This window comes from Mobula birostris, chromosome 8 (genome assembly GCF_030028105.1).
Source record: "Mobula birostris isolate sMobBir1 chromosome 8, sMobBir1.hap1, whole genome shotgun sequence".
In the NCBI taxonomy this organism is placed as follows: domain Eukaryota; kingdom Metazoa; phylum Chordata; class Chondrichthyes; order Myliobatiformes; family Myliobatidae; genus Mobula; species Mobula birostris.
The window spans coordinates 58,640,783-58,660,672 of record NC_092377.1 but is presented as its reverse complement, the minus strand read 5'-3'; the positions used below and the strand labels follow the sequence as shown (position 1 = coordinate 58,660,672).

Below are 19,890 nucleotides of genomic sequence, written 5' to 3'. Positions count from 1 at the left end.
ACTAACGTCACAATACTAAGGATAATTGGCAAAGGATCATTTTACTTTTGTTAAGGACTTTTGTGTAGCAACCACTGGTTAAATGGTAGTTCTTAAAGGAATGCTTTAGTTACAGGTCTCAATAACAGCCTTTTTCAAATTAGCTAAAACAACTTTCATATTTAAGTATCAACCACAATAGCAACATCTAACAATGAATAGACAATTTAGTATGATTAGCAACGCTGTACTGCAAACCCACAAAAGTCAAAAGGTTGTAATTGCCAGATTGTTGGGTTGACTACATGGAAAGGAAATGCTTGCACACAATAGCTAAATAAGATGCTTGCTGAATACCTTAGGCAGATAGAGAGGTGTCCCTTTGTTTACAGTAATAAGGCTTCATATTAAATTTTAGTTTTAAGGATATATCAATGTAAGAGTAACTATATCATAACAAACAGTGTCACTTTAGTTTCATAATTATATGGAACAGATAATCACAAAAAATTCATTTGAATTGATTGTGTTTTTTTATTGCAAGTTCAACATTCAAAAAAAAGTTGAGAAATACTGAAAACAAAATTGAGCTCGGTAACACTTTTCCTCGAGCGCAGTTGCATTCAGAGTATGTGAATACTTCTGGCATGATTTTAGCAAAAGTATGAAAAGGTATGTAGAGCAAACAGATCATTACATCAATTAGCTTCAAAGGCTTTTTTTTTATGCTTAAGCTGCTATTTTTGAAGTACCATGTATTTTTCTTTCTTAATGTCCTGGAATTCAACATTAATTTAACAATATATCGAACCCTGGCTATTTAAAGTGATGAACTATTAGCACAGTTAAAGATTAACTGCTGCAGTTCTATACATTTTGGATATCATGGCCTTTCAGCCCATCTAGTCCATACTGAACTATTATTCTGCCTAGTCCCTTAGACCTGCACCTGAACCATGGCATTCCATATCCTTCCCATCCATGTTCCTATACAAATTTCTCTTAAATGCTATAATTGAATCCACATTCACCACTTTTTCTGGCAGCTCATTCCACAATCTCACCAACTACTGAGTGAAGTAGTTTTTCCCTCATGTTCTCCTTAAACATTTCACTTTTCATCCTTCACCTATGACCTCTAGTTCAAGTCTTACACAACCTCAGGTGAAAAAGCATGCTTGCATTTACCCTATCTATAACCCTCATAATTTTGTATACCGTGATCAGATCTCCTCTCTATCTCCTATGCTCAAGAGAATATATAGTCCTAATCTTAGGCTATAGTTTCCTATAACTCAGGTCCTCAAGTCCCAGCAACATCCTTGTAATTTTTCTGTACTTTTTCAATACTTTTTCAATCTTGTTGATATCTTTCCTCTAGGTAGGTGACCAGAAATGCATATAATACTCCAAGATATGCCTCACCAATGTCTCATACAACTTTAACATAACATCCCAACTTCCTTAATCAATAATTTGATTTATGAAAGCCAATGTGCCAAAAGCACTCTTTATGACATGTGGAGCCACCTTCAAGGAATTATGGATCTGTATTCCCAGATCCCTCTGTTCTGCCACATTCCTCTGCACCCTACCTCTCTCTGTGTAAGTCCTTCCCTGTTTTTTTTCTCCCAAAGTGCAACACCTTACATTTGACTGCATTTACTTCCACCTGCCTTTTTTCACTCCTTTTTTCCAGCTGGTCCAGATCCCACTAGATGCTTTGATAGCTTTCCTCATTGTCCACTACACCCCCAATATTGTTGTCATCCACAAATTTGCTGATCCAGTTTACGACATTATCATCCTGATCATTGGTATGAATGACAAATAACAATGGACTCAGCACCTATCCCTGTGGCACACCACTAGTCACTGGCCTCCAAGCAAAGAGTCAACCATCTGTTACCACTCTCTGGCCTTCCCCCAACAAAGGCAATATCAAATCCAATTTACTGCCTCATCCTTCTCTGCTCCATTCCCCATATAATAAAGTTCGTGGTAATATATCATCTCCATTAGGGTGGAACTTATCGTTAGAGATTTGATGATAAGCAGAGCCAGCTTTATCTATATATCTAATCTTGAAAGCAATGATTTTTTTTTGCATTTAATCAGTGATACGTGTTACTTTTCTTCACTTAGAATAACTAACATCTGTCCTGCTAGAAATTTGGAACTTCATGTTTTCATTTTTTTTTACAAGGATTCATGGTGAACAACAATAGAACATATGTAAGTCATTTTGTGTCACTGGTGTTTATAAGCATTGGTAATTGATCAAACTTTACTTTTTAGTCAGAATATTAAAAAGATAGGCTTTAATCTGTAAAATAATAAATGTCTCCTATCTGGAAATTGAGGATTACATTCTAGTGTAGTGCCTTTATTCCTCAAAGTTCAAAGTAAATTTATTGTCAAAGTACAAATAAGTCACCATATACTACCTTGAGATTTATTTTCTTGCAGACATTTACAGGAAAAAAATTAAATACAATAGAATTTTACAAAAATCTATACATAAACAGACAAAGACTGACAAGAACCAATGTGCAAAAAGAAGACAATCTAAAATAACTTGGCTTTACTTCAAAATATACAGTGAAATACATAATTTGCATCAAGTCAAATCAGCAAGGATTGCGCTAGACAGTCTGCAAGTGTCACCATGTACTTGGCACCAGCGTAGCATTCCCAGAATCAGAATCACTGACATATGTAATGAAATTTGTTTTGTGGCAGCAGTACAATGCAATACATAAAGTATATTATAAATTAACATAAGAAGTATAAATTACAAAATTATATTTCAGAAATCTGATGGTGGATAGGAATAAACTGTTCCTAAAATGTTGAGTGTGTGTCTCAGGCTCCTGCCCCTCCTCTCTGATGGTAGCAATGGGAAGAGGACATGTCCTGGTTGGTGGGTGTCTTTAATGATGTATGTTGACTTTTTGAGGCCACACCTTTTGAAGACATCCTCGATGGTGGGTAGGCTACTGCCCATGATGGAGATGGCTGAGTTTACAAACCCTTGCAGTTTTTTACAGTCCTGTGCAGCGGCCCCTCCATACGAGGCAGTGATGTAACCAGATAGAATACTCTCCATGGTACATCTATAGAAATTTGCTAGTCTTTGGTGACATGCCAAACCACTTCAAACTCTGAACAAGATATAGCCACTGGAGTGCTCACGTCATGATTCAATCAATTTGATGGACTCAGGATAGATCTCCAGTGATGTTGACACTCAGAAACTTGAAACTGCTTAGCCTTTCCACTGCTGAATCCTCAATGAAGACGGATGTACTTTCCCTCAGCTTCCCCTGCCTGAAGTCCACAATTAATTACTTGGTCTTACTGACGCAGAGTGCAGATCGTTGATGTACCACCACTCAACCATGTGATCTGTCTTGCTTCTGTACACCACCTCATCACCATTTGAGACTCTGCCAACAATAGCTGTGTCATCAGCAGTTTATTTATGTCATTTGCACTGTATCTAGCCCCATAGTTATGGGTGCAGACAGAGTAGAGCAGCAGTCTAAGCACACATCCTCAAAGTGCACTGGTGAAGAGAAGAGGTTATTTCTGATCCACACTGGTTGCAGTCTCCCAATGAGGAAGTCAAGGATCCAGTTGCAGAACAAGGTACAGAGGCCCAGTTTTTGAAGCTTATTGATTAGTACTGAGGGGCTGATGGTGTTGAATACTGAGCTGTAATCAAGAAATGAGTCTGACATTGGTTATGTTGTTGTCCAGGTGATCCAAGGCCAAATAGAGAAACTGTGAGATTGCATCTGCTGTAGATTTACTGTAGTGATAAGCAAATTGCAGCCTGCAGAAATCAGAACTGATCTTTTGTAATATAATGAATTAATGAAATCCCCTTTAGTATTTGCTGTCTGAGATCCCTGCCAGAGATTTTTTCTCTTTATAAATGGTTTTTACTGGTATTTTCCTATACAGGCATGTGGTATTACATGAAGAAGCATGTGACAATTGTAACTCTACCAGAAGCCCTTAGGGCTATGAGATATAAGTTTCCCAGCGTAGGAGATCAATAATACAGTTTGTACTGAAAAAAATAATTTTGACATGTTCCATGCTGCTGTTTAAATTCTGAAACTTCTGTTTCAGTACTCTAACACACATATAAGTTTAACCATCTGGCTATTGTTTCTGGTATGCCAGTTTTCTTTTGACAACATGCATTGACCTGTTCTCATTGAAAAGCTGGATGCACATTGAATTTCAACAAAATGAAAGGTTTTTTTTTAATCAAGAGTTTATGAAATGTTGTATTTGAGAGTTTTGCTAAATTTTTCTTTCCCTAAGTTTCCCCGTGGGTCTGCTAGTGATGATATTCAGAACTAATCCTGTCAAATACCATCTACTCAAGGTCCAATTTGATTTGTTAAAAGGAACTCACACTTGCCCAGTATCCAGAGGATTTGTTTACCCAGACTGCAGGCTCCAGCTGTGGCACTTTTCCAAAATTACATAACTCTTGCTTTGTATGCATTACTCAAGAAAACTAAAAATAATTTTCTAATAAACAAGAAAATGTAATAAAGACACAATTTTGAAACTTCCAATTCATTTCTTATCTTGTGTCCAACTTATATGTAGCATGTAAAATACACATGTTTTTAATCACAAATTAATTTCAAGTCATGTAATGGCATAGCAATGCAAAATTAGGCAAAATATCAAGGTTTCATTTAATGGTTGAAGTCACTCAAATGACCAAAGTGCCGATTATAGATCTTGTCTTGCAAGGAAGATTAAGCCAGACACTTCTCCATGGAGAAGAGAACTGTATAGCCTGTTCGTTCCTTGTATCCTAAAGTTGTTTGGGACAGTGCAATATTTTCATTGTTAGGGAAGTAAATTTGAATCTATTCCTATGTGAGTAGGAACAGAAACATGGGAAAAAAAAGAATAAAAGAATAAAAATGGCCAGAGAAGTGCTATCATCAATAGCAGACCCAGGGACCCATAGAAGGAAAATTTAGCAAATTTCTCAAACACATCACCTCATAATGAGACCATTTTAATTTGCTATTCTCTACCTCTCCACTTGGCTTTGTAATACCTGGATAACAGCAATACATACACCAGGCTGCCTTTTATGGATTACAGTTCAGTGTTCAACACCATCATCCTCCCAGTACAAAGCAAAAAACTTCAAAACCTGGACCTTCGTACATCCCTCTGCAACTGGATCTCTGACTTTCTCATCGGAAGACCACAATCAGTGCAAACCAATCAGTGCACACCTCCTCCTCACTGATAATCAAAATGTGCCCCTCAAAATGCATGCTTAGCCCACTGCCCTACTCATGACTGTGAGGCTAAGCACAGCTCATACACCATCCAGAAGTTCGCCGATGACACAACTATTGTTAGCAGATGTCAGATAGAGAAAAGGACGTAGAGGAGTGAGATAGATTGGCCATTCGAATGGTGTTGCAACAAAAACCTTGCATTCAGCGTCAGCAAGACCAAAGAATAAAATGTGGACTTGAAGAAGGGAATATTGAGAGATCAGGACACCAGTCCATATTGAAGGGTCGGCAATGGAAAGGGTGAGCAGCTTTGAGTTTTTGGGTGTCAATATTTCAGAAGATCTATCCTGGTCCTAACATACTATGCAATCATGAAGAAGGCATGCCAGTAGTTATACTTTATTAGAATTTTTGCAGATGTATAGTGGAGAGCATTCTGAGTGCCTGCATCACCAACTAGCATGCAGACTCCAATGTCCAAGAACAAAAAAGGTTGTGGACTCAACCAGCTCCATCAAAGGCAGCATCAAGGACGACTTAAAAGGTGGCGTCTCAAGCAGGTGGCACCCATCATTAACGACCCTTGCCTTCTGTGTCCTGCCGTCTTCTCATTACTACTGTAAGACATAGGAGCAGAATTGGATCATCTGGCCCATCGAGTCTACTCCGCCATTCAATTATGGTTGATCCTTTCTTTTCTTCTCCTCAACCCCAGTTCCCAGCCTCCTCCCCATAACCTTTGATGCCATGTCCAATCAAGAACCTATCAATCTCCACCTTCAATACATCCAACAACCTGGCCTCCACAGCTGCATGTGGCAACAAATTCCACAGATTCACCACCCTTTGGCTAAAGAAATTTCTCCCCATCTCTGTTTTGAAAGGGCGCCTCTCTATCCTGAGGCTGTGCCCTCTTGTCCTAGACTCTCCCACCATGGGAAACATCCTTTCCATATCTACTCTGTCTAGACCTTTCAACATTCGAAAGGTTTCAATGAGATCTCCCCCTATCTTTCTGAATTCCAGCGAGTACAGACCCACAGCAATCAGACGTTCCTCATGTGATAACCCTTTCATTCCTGGAATCATCCTTGTGAACCTCCTCTAGACCCTCTCCAATGCCAGCACATCTTTTCTAAGATGGTGGGCCTAAATCTGTTCACATTACTCAAGGTGAGGCCTTACCAGTGCCTTATAAAGCCTCAGCATCACATCCCTACTCTTATATTCTAGATCTCTTGAAATGAATGCCAACATTGCATTTGCCTTCCTCACCACTGACTTAACGTGCAAGTTAACCTTTAGAGGGTTCTGCACAAGGATTCCTAGGTCCCTTTGCATCTCAGACTTTGGATTTTCTAACTATTTATAAAATAGTCTGCAGATTTAGTTCTTCTTTCAAAGTGCATGACCACGCATTTTCCAACATTATATTTCATTTACCTATTCTCCTAATCTGTCTACGTCCTTCTGCAGTTTTCCTGTTTCCTCAATACTATCTGCTCCTCCACCAATCTTCGTATCATCTGCAAACTTGGCAACAAAGCCATCTATCGCATCATCTAAATCATTTATATACAGCAAATAAAGAAGCGGTCCCAACACCTATCCCTGTGAAACACCACTAGTCACTGGCAGCCAACCATACAAGGATCCTTTTATTCCCACTCGCTGCCTCCTACCAATCAGCCAATGCTCTAACCATGCTAGTAACTTTCGTGTGATATTATGGGCTCTTAACTTGGTAAGCAGCCTCATGTGTAGCACCTTATCAAAGGCTTTCTGAAAACCCAAATATACAACCTTCACTGCATCCCCTTTATCTATCCTACTTGTAATCTCAAAGAACTCCAACAGGTTCGTCAGGCAGGATTTTCCCTGAAGGAAACCATGCTGACTTTGTACTATGTTGTCCTGTGTCACCAACTACTCCATCACCTCATCCTTAACAATTGACTCTAACATCTTCCCAACCACTGAGGTCAGGCTAATTGGTCTATTATTTCCTTTCTGCTGCCTTCCTCCTTTCTTAAACAGTGGAGTGATATTTGCAACGTTCCAGTCCTCTGGCACCATGCCAGAGTCCAATGATTTTTGAAAGATCATTTCTAATGCCACCACAATCTCTAACACTATACTTCTTTCAGAACCCTAGGGTGCAGTTCATCTGGTCTGGGTAGTGAGTACCTTTAGGTCTTTCAGCTTTTTGAGCACCATCTCTCTTGTATTAGTAACTGCACCCACTTGTCTTCCTTCACACACTACAACATCAGGCATACTGCTGGTGTCTTCCACAGTGAAGACTGATGCAAAGTACTCATTTAGTTTATCAGCAATCTCCTTGTCTCCCACTATTATTTCTCCTGCCTCATTTTCTAGCAGTCCTATATCCATTCCCATTTCTCTTTTATTTTTAACACACTTGAAAAAACTTTTACTATCCACTTTGATATTACTTACTAGCTTGCTTTCATATTTCATCTTTTCCCTTCTAATGATTTTTTGAGTTGCTGTCTGTGGATTTTTAAAAACTTCCCAATCCTCTATTTTCCCACTAATTTTTGCTTTCTTGCATGCCCTTTCTTTTGCTTTTACAATAGCTTTGACTTCCCTTGTCAGCCATGGTTGTACTATTTTACCATTTGAGTATTTCTACATTTTTCATTGGGAAGGAGGTACAACAGCCCGTAGACCCGTTTTATGAACAACTTCTTCCCCTCCACCATGAGATTTCAAAATGGTCCATGAGCACTACCTTGTCATTCCTCTTTTGGACTATGTAATTATTTATTTGTAGCCAATGCAGTGGATTCCAGTGAATTGGAATTTTGACCCAATTAAGCAGCTGTCCCAATTAGCCAAAGTTTCATGGGTATAGATAAAAAAGTATAAAAAAAGACAAACTACCATTAACTGAATAACAAATGGTACATTTAAATGAAATAGACAACATTATCAATACTACAACTGCACTATAAAGCTGTATATTAGTTCCTAATAGTTATTGATAGAAGAATTCATTCCAGTGAACCTGGATACTGCTACATTCTTTTGATTGATTGTAAATGCACAAAATCAGCACGGAGAGTGCAGATATGGGATTATCTTCTTATAATGCTATAAACCAGTGATCCCCAACCTCCGGGCTGCGGACCGATGCTGGGCCTCGAAGCATGCAGGGGTGCAGCGGTAGCTGGAGTGCACCCAGCACATCTTTAAGAAAAAAGCCAAAATCAACAAGCTAATTAATTAGGTGCCGCCCAGAAGCCAGTCTTCATTAGAGGAACTGAGGTGGAGGGGGTCAATAACTTTAAATTCTTCAGCATTAAGGATCGACGTTTCTGTCTCTGAAAAGTGTCAGAGGATCTGTCCTGGGACCAGCACATAACTGTCATTGCAAAGAAAGCATGGCAGCGCCTATACTTTATTACAAGTTTGTGTAGAGTCAACATATCACCTCGATCCTGACAGCCCTGTCTTTTCAGCCTGTCTGGGCTGGCATTCAAATTGACCAAACAATGGAACAGCTAAAGGTTCCAGTGCCCTGGAAAGAGGAGTGAACATCGCGTAGAGCAAGTGAAATCGGCAATCGCCTCTGACCTGGGCCATTTCTGGCATCTCAAATACTGAATGCTTGAAATCACAGTGAGCAAAATAGTTCTGAATTGTTTTACCTGCTTGTTTCTCATAAACTATCACTGACAAAAATCACTGCTTTTTTAACACAAGTACACAAAACTGACGCTATTTAAAATCTGTTCTCTCTAAGCACTGTGTAGTGTCTAATGGCCACACATCTCCGTGTGTCTGATGCTAGTTAGAAACCATTCAGCAACAGTCTCCTGCACCAGTGAAGCAGCATGTTATCCCAAGTAAACAAAGGGGATCCTGGCTATTTCTCAATTAGTTCTTGTTCTTTAAGAATTGTCCCAAATAAGTAGCTGCTCTGATTTACCAATGGCCCAACTAACTGGAATCCATTGTAGTAATTTTTGTCTTGCACGGTCCTGCTGCCACAAAACAACAAATTTCGCAACATATGTCAGTAGTAATAAGCTTGGTTCTGGTTATGAGCTTTTTGAAGTTTATTCAGTGCTCTGACAAAATGAGGAAAGTACATGAAGATGCATAATAGGACAGTTTATCAGTAGCTTCTGAACAGTTGCTATTGATTAACCATAGATCAACAGCATCACTGAGAAAGTAAGCTACTATTGCAATTTACTTCTATTTTCTTACCCAAAGAAAATTTCAGAAATAAATACCATTTCTCCAATGAGCTTTAATCTTCTTTAATTGAATCTAGCACAGTTCCAGATATCAGAAGATAAATCTGAACCATGATCAGAATGTTGACTTTTGGCCCAATGACATTGTACTGAAATGTACTTTTATTTTCTTTCATATATATTTGGGGTCTCAGAAATGATGATTTATTTCCTTATGGAAACTCTGTTTTTTATTCTGCAGCACTGGCAGCTTCTTCTGTAATACAGAGGTGCATTCATCACAGCCCAGACCACCACACATCAGGGTTCATTTTCAACTTCTCACCTGGCATTGCAGATCAAGTGGTTTCTGTAATAGTTGGCACATCCTTGCATCACTTTTGTGCTGGGGGTGAACTTAAAAATTACCCCATCTTTCCAAGACTGAACTATTCTTGGTGTATTTTTTCACAAAATGATCTTCCTCTTCATTTGTTCACCTGAAGTTAACAGGTCTCAAGTAAGTTTGAAAAGTTTATCAGTTCATTCCCTAGAAAGAGGAGTAAGCAATTTTCTATTTTGAAACAAGCAGGCAGATTTTCCACACTAAATAAAGACATGGGTAAACAAGGAATACTGTACATTTATTTGTTTCCTGCTGAGTCAAACTTTCACAGGGTGTAGTCCATTTGACACTGCATACCTTCTCCAACTTTCATAAGATCACAGCGAGATGGAGTACGGGAGAAAAAGAGAAAATGGCATAGTGTCAAGAGAACAAACTTCCCTTCTATGTCAGACTTCAGGAAACTGGGTGGAGTACACACCCCTGTCTGTATCAATGGGGCTGAGGTGGAGATCACTGAGAGCTTCAAGGTCCTTGGAGTAAATATCATCTATGATTTGTTCTGTACTGCCACAAAAAGCACACCAAAACTTCTTCATCTTCAGAAGGCTCAGGGAATTCCACATGTCCCTGATGACTCTTAGCAATTTTTATGGACTACTACTACTACTACTACATCGACTCAGGCCTAGGGGGCCAGTGTTGGGCACGATGACGGACTCTCCACTTCTCCCTCTCCCTCATCAGTGTGTTCAGTTCATCTACATTAGCCGCGCCGCTATCTTCTAGGAGCGTGTTGACCATAGTCTTGGGAGGGCGCCCAGGGTTCATCCTCCCGTGCTTGGGCTCCCATATGATGACTAGGCTGGCAGGTAGCTCGGGGTGGCATGGACAGTGCCCCACTAGTTGCAGTCTTCTCGCCTTGATTTTAGTGGTGAGCATCAGTAGGTTGTTATAGAGCTCAACATTCGTCATGTGCTGTTGCCAACTTACGTCAAGAGCCATCCGGAGCATTCATGTATAGCAAAATCTACAGACTTTCGCATCGTCTTGGTGAGTGTCCACACCTCGCATCTGTACGTGAGAATGGAAGTGCCAAAGAAAGCATCCTATTCAGATACATCATAGCTTGATATGGTAACTACTCTGTCCAAGACCATAAGAAATTGCAGAGAGTTGTGAACACAACCCGGTTCGTCATGTAAACCAACCTCCCCGCCTTTGCCTTCATCTGCATTCCCCAATGCCTCAGGAAAGCAGCCCACATAATCAGGGACCCTTCTTATTATTGTCATTGTCTCTCCCTCAGAGCAGAAAATACAAAAGCTTGATGGCGTGAACCACCATACTTAAGTCCAATTTCTATCCTACTGTTATCAGACCCTTGAATGGAGCTCTAGCACACAAAATAATGAACTCTTGATCTCACAATCTACGTTGTCAGTGTAATTATATACGGCACGATCTGTCTGAATGGCATTCAAAATAAAAGCTTCTCACTGAATCTCAGTACTTGTGACATTAATAAACCTACACCAACAGCTGATCTTTCACCTCAAAGCACTTTCCTGCTGTAACTCCAAGTTCTTTAGCTCCTTCAGTATCTTAAAATATTCTCAATATCTTAATCATTCTCAATTTCCTTGAATGACAGAGGAATCATTTCTCTTAGATTTATCATTTTTGAACTTCCATGATTTCATATCTTCTTCAAGAGATTTTTAATGAATATCTAGAACAGAAAATATGTCAAGGAAATTACATACTGTATGTTAGATTGAAAAAAGAAGCTCAATTTTCTAAACTGAATTCTATGTATCTCAGTCTTTGTATCTATACCTTATGATCTGATCCTACATTTACAATTATTGTCTTATGACTGCATTACGTCCTGTTAAGTCCATATTGAGCAAATATCACTTTAAAGAATTTTACCTATCCTGCATACTCAATACAGCTATTATAGTGGTTCAAAAGTAACCATGACTCAGTAATTTTCTGAAACATCAGTCACCAAGTGACTTTTGGCAGGACAACCAGAATTAAACAGGGTGATTCAGTTAATGGTTTCATTTTTCAGTTACTCACCTGGCTCCAATAATTCACTCCTTGTGTAACTTAGAGGCTGAAATTCCCAAAGCAACTATGGTTTGCTGGCACACACTGCATAAGTGGTACAGAAGCAGCCCAAAACTTTGACAGTAATGGTTTTGAACAATTTTCCCAGTGAGAAATGCAACTGTATCTTCAAGTAACTAGCAAGCCCAATGAGGAAGGTATATTTCTAACATAAATTAACATTTTTATTTTATGGTTTTCCTCACTTCAGAAGAGAAATGTTCAGTTCACTTTATATCAAGCCTCTGAATTTATTCCAACTATTGACAGGGTGTAGAGATAGAGAGATCAGATATAAATGGAGAAATAAAAGTCTGCATGAAGAAGAATTATCACTGCAGCACTAAAATTAAAACTTGGGTATGGGAAGAAGAAATTTATCTGAAAGTTGTGTGAATTCTTCCAGGCATCACATTACAGAAATATCCTGAGTGGGCAATAATGCAGCATTTCAAGCAGCAAATACAGTGTAAATGCACTTATGATGGTATCTGGCAAAGACTGGAGAACTTAAAGAAAGTTGCCAAGGGCAAAGTAAAAGCTAACAACATACTAATATATTTCATGTTCTAACCATCCTCTTCTGCCAAGCTCAAATGCAGTCTTACAACTGGCGTTAAATATTACTCATAAACCAGGGGTTAATACTTTACAATGTAATGGAAATGTGCATGTCTTTACCAGCTCTCAAGTGAGTGAAAAAATAGGCCTCTATTGTGTAACAAATTATAGTGAAATGAACAAAATTAAATGGGAAACCGATTGCAAGCCAATTATTTATCTCGTCTGCTTTTCAGTGGAAAATTGAATGAATTCTAATTTGCAATTACTGTTTTTTTTTATCAGTTTCACCTTGAAAGATTTTCCTCAGGAGATCACTTAAATCATAATGCTAACTTAAAGGCTCAATCCCAGCCAGGTTTTCTTTGCTGAGTCTCTCGTTTGTACAAGTGATATTCTGTCAGACTCTTCAGATAACTTTGCTCTGTGTAACCAGTATCATTTCCTCATTTGAATTCTGTTGAAATCTTCCTTATATTCCATCTGTCACATAAGACTTCCAAAAATTGAACTTTATATTTCAGTGCAGTATTACTAGTGGATATAGAGAGGGAAAAGAAAAGTTTGAACCGGGGTATGACCATCTCCAATAAGACAGAACCTATTACTTTCCCTTTATATTTACTAGAAGGAGCAGTAACATCCCCTTCAACCTCCAGGGCTGGAAGGCCTGAGTTACAAGGAGAGATTGAATAGGCTGGGTTTGTTTTCCCTGGAATGAAGGAGGCTGTGAGACAATATATAGATTTTTTTTAGATAAGATGCATGGTTGCAGTTTATTTCCACAACGGGGAGGGTGGCGTCTAAAACTAGAGGGCATATGTTTAAAGTGGGAGGGGTAAGATTTAAAGGACGAAGTCCCCTCCAAAGCATGATATTTCCCTCCATAGATGCTGCCTGACTTTCTCATATCCTCCAGCATTTTGTGTACATTGCTCAAGATTTCCAGCATCTGCAGAATCTCTTATGTAAAGATTCAAAGTACAACGTTTGTAGATTTGAGGGGGAGATTCTACACTGGGAAGGTGGTGGGTATGTGGAACACACTGTCAGAGAAAGTGGTGGAGACGTAGTAATTACAATGTTTAAAGGACATTTGGACAGGTCCATGGACAGTTCAAAGTTCAAAGTAAATTTTATTTTCAAAGTACATATATGCCTCCATATACAACCCTGAGATTCATTTTCTTGTGGGCATATTCAGCAAATCTATAGAATAATAACAATAATAGGATCAATGAAAGATCAACCAGAGTGGAGACGACAACAAACTGTGCAAATACATATATAAATAAATAGCAATAAATAACGAGGATATAAGATAATGAGATAAAGAGTACTCAAAGTGAGATGATTGGTTGTGGGAACATTTCAATGATGGGCCAATTGAGTGAAGTTATCCCCTTTCATTCAAGAGCCTGATAGTTGAGACTCTTGTACCTTCTAACCTTCTACCTGAAGGAAACAGCGAGAAGAGAGCATGGTCCTGGTGATGGGATCTCCAATGATGGATGCTGCTTTCCAATGACAGCACTTCATGAAGATATGCTCAATGGTTGGGAGGGATTTACCCATGATGAACTGGGCCAAATCCACTTCCTTTTGTAGGATTTTCCATTCTAACGCATTGTTGCTTCCATGCCAGGCCATGATGCAGCCAGTCAATATGCTCTCTACTACACATCTATAGAAGCTTGTTAAAGTTTTAGATATTGTGCCAAATCTCCACAGAGTCCTAAGGAAGTAGAGGTGCTGCGATGTTTTCTTCACAATTGCACTTATAGTGTGTGCTGGGTGCAAGAACAGAAAAGATTTACAGAGATTTCGACAAAATGTAGGCCAAGGCAAATGGAACAAATTCAGGTCGGCACCTTGGTCAGCATGAACAAGTTGTGCTGAAGGGCCTGCTTCCATGCACTATGACTCCATGACTCATCAACATAATAGCAACAAGATCACGTCAGTTGTCAGGTTGCCTCAGTAGAGTAACTCACTTTGTGAATACTCCAAAGCCTTCCTATTATCTACAAAGCACAAATTACACTTGACAACAAATTTTTTTGGAAGTGTTGCTTCCTCAGAAACTTTTGTGAGTATGATAGACTACTTGAAGTTTCCAACATCAGAGGTGCAGGAGAACTTAAGAGTCCTTGTGCAAAACTCCCAGAAAGTTAATTTACAGGATGAGTCTATGGTAAAGAAGGAAAATGTAATGTTTGCATTTGTTTCAAGGGGAACGGAATATAAAACCAAGGAGATAATGCTGAGGCTTTAAAAGATGCTGGTGTGGCCACACTTGGAGTATTGACAACAGTTTTGGGCCCCATATCTCAGAAAAGATGTGTTATCATTAAAGAGAGTCCAGAAGAGATTCACAAGGATGATTCCAGGAATGAAGGGGTTAACGTATGAAGAGCACTTGGCAGCTTTGAGCCTGTACTCACTGGATTTAGAAGAATGCAGGAGAATCTCATTGAAACCTGCCAAATGGTGAAAGGACTAGATAGGATGGATGTGGAGAGCATGTTTCCTGTGATGGGGGCTATCCAGAACTAAAGGGCAAAGCCTCAAAATTGAAGGGCAACCTTTTAGAACAGAGGTAAGGAAGAATTTTTTTAGCCAGAGAGTAGTGAATCTGTGGAATGTTCTGACACAGACTGCATTGGAGGCTAAGCCAATCGGAATATTTAAGGGGGAAGTTGATCAGTCAGGGTATCAAAGGATATGGCGAGATGGCAGGTGTATTGGGTTGAGTGGAATCTGGGATCAGCCATGATGGAATGGTAGAGCAGACTCGATGGGCTGAATGGCCTAATTCTGCTCCTATGTCTTCTGGTCTTATGGTTTTATGGTCCTGAAGCTGAACACAAATATAATTTCAGACTGTGTATATCAAGTAGGAATTTGCAGAAACAAGAAATTAACTTTTATTGAATATAATGTGTTTAATTGCATAATGTGCTGATGCTTTGCATAGTTCAACTAAGCTAAAAATGTTTTGTTGATGATTTTCATTTGTACTTAGTATCTGAGGCTTCTTGCTTAAATGTCTAACAATAATCAGCCAGCATTGATGGATTCTTATTGCCCTGATACCATTTCTCCATGACCACAATGTCCTGGTGAAACCTTTCACCATTCTCGTCACTGACAATACCAAGGTTTTCAGGGAAGAAGTCTAAATGGGAAAGCAGAAAATGAATCTTTAATGACATGTTGCATTTCATGGATTTGTCTCCTTGAAGCATGTTGTCAACCAGTTGCATGTAGTTTGGTGCTCTGTAGTGGCAAAGAAATGTTTCAACAACATCCTTGGATGACTTCCATGCAATTTTCTCTGGTCCCACTAGAAGTTCTTCGAATTGCCTGTCATTGATGACCTGTATGATTTGTGGACCAATGAAAAATGCCTTCCTTAATCTTGGCATCAGGTATTCTGGGAAACAACTGTCTTAAGTTTCAAAATCTTTTTTGGAAATTTTTATACCTGGTAACAGCAGATTACATCTTTGCAGTCTTGAACCCAGTAATTCTGTTTTTGGCTTTGACAAACACAAGTCTCTGAACAGGTCATTTAACTCAGATTGAGTTATTAGATGAGGCTCACTCAACATAAAGGATTCAAAATCTGTACCAGTATCAGTGTTCTTTTCCGTTCCCGGCTTGTGCATCATGGCATCTTCGTCTGCCTCCTCTTGACTCCATGTCCTGTTTTTCTTGCCTGGACAAGATAGAAAACTTTTCAGCTTACATTGTGGGCAACATTTAATTGACTTGAGTTATCAATTGAAGTAACAAATATAGGCGATTTCAAAAGAATGGTGTGTGATGGGGATATTTCATAGTGATTTTCATGAACAGCAGATCAAAATCCATAAGATATACTCAATAGTATTCAGGAAGCAAAATCTTTGTTGTCCAGTGTTAGTGGTTCAGTGGAATACACTCTGTTTGCCTGAATGAGTTCAGTGCCAACGCCACCAGAACAAAGCAGCCAATTTGTTTGATTACACATCCATCTCCCTAAGTTTTTATTCACTCCTCCAGATGCACACCATGGAAGCAATGTGCACCATTCACTGAATGCACTGCAGTAATTTACTTAAGCTACTCCAGTAGCAGTTCCTAAACCACAATTTATAACATGAAGATGGACAATGGTAACAGTCACAGGGGAAAACCATCAGCAGGTTCTCCTTGAAGACATACCATAACTTGGAAATATATCACAATCTCTTCTTCGTCATCAGCTCCAAATCTAGGAACTTCCTACTGGACAATGTTGAGAAAGAACAATCAATACTCCTGTGCTTGGCAACTAATCTTATGAGCCAGCATGAACTCCAGACTGGAGGCGTGGTTTTGTCAGTTGTCAAAAACTTCTTCAGCAGTTTATTAGATCGTTTTGTTCTGAAATTCCCATACAACATCATACTTGTTATTCATAGTCCTGCAGATACACACATTTTGAACAGTTCACTCTGGCAGCATATTCAAATGTCACTTCACTCTTTAAGAAAGGAGGAAGGCAGCAGAAAGGAAACTATAGACCAATTAGCCTGACCTCAGTGATTGGGAAGATGTTGCAGTCAATTGTTAAAGATGAGGTTATGGAGCTCTTGGTGACAAATGACAAGATAGGTCAAAGTCAGCATGGTTTCCTTCAGGGAAAATCCTGCCTGACAAACCCATTGGAATTCTTTGAGGAGTTTACATGTAGGATAGATAAAGGAACGTGTAGTGGATGTTGTGTATTTGGATTTTTCAGAAAGCCTTTGATAAGATGCCACACATGAGGCTGCTTACCAAGTTAAGAGCCCAAGGCATTACAGGAAAGTTACTAACATGGTTAGAGCATTGGCTGATTGGTAGGAGGCAGCAAGTGAGAATAAAAGAATTCTTGTCTGGTTGGCTGCCAGTGACTAATGGTGTTCCACAGGGGTTGGTATTGGAACCACTTCCTTTTATGCTGTATATAAATGATTTAGATGATGGAATAGATGGCTTTGCTGCCAAGTTCGCAGATGATATGAAAATTGATGGAGGAGCAGGTAGTATTGAGGAAACAGGAAGGCTGCAGAAGAACTTGAACAGATTAGGAGAAATGGTCAATAAAGTAGCAAATGAAATACAATGTTGGAAAATGCATGGTCATACACTTTAAATGAAGAACTAAATCTGCAGACTATTTTATAAGCAGGGAGAAAATCCAAAGTCTGAGATGCAAAGGGACCTGGGGGTCCTTGTGCAGAACACCCTAAAGGTTAAATTGCATGTTGAGTCAGTGGTGAGGAAGGCAAATGCAATGTTAGTATTCATTTCAAGAGATCTAGAATATAAGAACAGGGATGTGATGCTCTGGCTTTATAAGGCACTGGTAAGGCCTCACCTTGAGTTTTGCGCTCCTCATCTAAGGAAAGATGTGCTGGCATTGCAGGAAGTTCAGAGGAGGTTCACAAGGAAGATTCCGGGAATGAAAGTGTTATCATACGAGGAACATTTGATAGCTCCAGGCCTGTTCTCGCAAGAATTTAGAAGGATGGAGGGGATCTCATTGAAACCTTTCGAATGTTGAAAGGCCTAGACAGAGTAGATGTGGGAAGGATGTTTCCCATGGTGGAGGAGTCTAGGACAAGAGGGCACAGCCTCAGGATAGAGGCGCGTCCATTTAAAACACAGATGCAGAGAAATTTCTTTAGCCGGAGTGTGATGAACTTGTGGTATTTGTTACCATAGGCAGCTTGGAGGCCAAGTCATTGGGTGTATTTAAGGCAGAGATAGATAGGTTTTTGATTGGACACGGCATGTAAGATCATGCAGAGAAGACCAGGGAGTGGGGCTGAGGAGGGGAAAAAAGGATCCGCCATGATTGAATGCCAGAGTAGACTCGACAGGCCAAATGGCCTAATTCTGCTCCTGTGTCTCATGGTCTTATGGTGTTATTCTCACCCAGTAGCATCTTCTGTATATACAATAACTAATTCACAATTTTTGAACAAATTTTAAAGCATTGCAGCCACCATGATTAAGGTGCACCTCCTGGTGAAGATCGTCTCCAGTGACTTGCCTATTATATTTGTGTACAGTGGAATCTGTTATGTTACGGATGTCATCTGCTGTGATCTAAAAAAAAAGAAAATATCCCTGGTAAACTTGTAACCCTAATGGTTTGACAGTCTAAGGTCCAAGCTGCGACAGCACAATGGGGCCTGACTGGTACACTGTTCCTTCAAATGGAGAAACACTCCTTCAGTTGCTCCAAAGGGTGCAACCTCTTTGACAGTGCCTGCCTCCCTCTTGACCCTGTTCTCTTGTGCCTTACTCCTTCTCTTTCTCCTCCAACTTCCAAGGCAGTCTTGCTGCAACAGCCATTGATTGTAGTCAATAACAGATCATAAAAATAGTGCAGTACTGAAACACCATATTTTCATAAGTCAAGTTAAAATGTTCAATGGAAACAGCAAATGCACAGATGTTAATTGGTAGCTCAAAATGGCAAACCAGCAAGAAAATCTGAAAATATTGACTGATCTCTTTCAATAACAATGCAAAAGCATTCCTCTCCCTTAACAGTGCCTGATGTTGCTGGATGAGTTTGTCATGAGGCTGGTACAGGTCTGGGAAAGGTCCTCCAATAAACAAAGAACCTTAACTTGAATATATTAGTAACTTTACAGGCATATGTCCCGCTTGGCAACAGAGCAACCCAAACCTAACATGCAACAGGTACATTTATTTGCAATACTGAACACCAAGGACTCCATGTCATACCCCCAACAAGTAGATGTGGTTAAGTTCCATTAAGTTTCTAGGTTGATGTACCTTTGGAAGCTGAAATGGTAATCAAAGCATCCGGATTTCAAGAAGTAAGTAAAACTCCAGAAACAGTTATGCTTCATCATCCACGACTGAAGTATGTGTATTTTTTTCCCTTTGAAACAGATATCGATGAATGTGCATTAGGTAGCCATAACTGTGGTCCAGAACTAATCTGCATAAACACAAGAGGTTCATACAGCTGCCGCTGTAAGCAGGGTTATCACAAACGTGGAGATCAATGTTTGGGTACGTACAGTAAAATTACTCAGAAATGTATGTTGTGTTTGCTTTGCTTTAAGCTCTTAAATATGTTTTAAGGAATAACTTTCTGACATCTTGGGACTTCACTCAAAAAACACAATTTGAAAGGTAAGTAATTTTCTGCTCTTGTTTAAATCAAAAAAAAAAGTAAATCTCAAAAATTGCCTGGTCTGTCATTTATGATTGCCACCAGGATTTCTTTAAAATAAACATTACTTAGAGACAATAATCTCTCCAGACAACAGACAATTTAGTGGGTGACAGTCAGAAAGGGCTTTTCTCACAGGTAGTAGACTGTAACTGATGT

General features: G+C 39.4%; 1 protein-coding gene across 2 annotated transcripts in view; it reads left to right on the top strand.

The window, feature by feature from the left end:
• Nucleotides 1-19,890, top strand: part of LOC140202203 (EGF-containing fibulin-like extracellular matrix protein 1) — a 107,622-nt gene that overhangs the window by 64,976 nt on the left and 22,756 nt on the right. For both annotated transcript variants that reach the window (XM_072267067.1, XM_072267066.1), the window contains exon 5: nt 19,446-19,568. In XM_072267067.1, the coding sequence (XP_072123168.1) occupies nt 19,446-19,568 (123 nt within the window). The remainder of the gene's footprint in view (nt 1-19,445; nt 19,569-19,890) is intronic.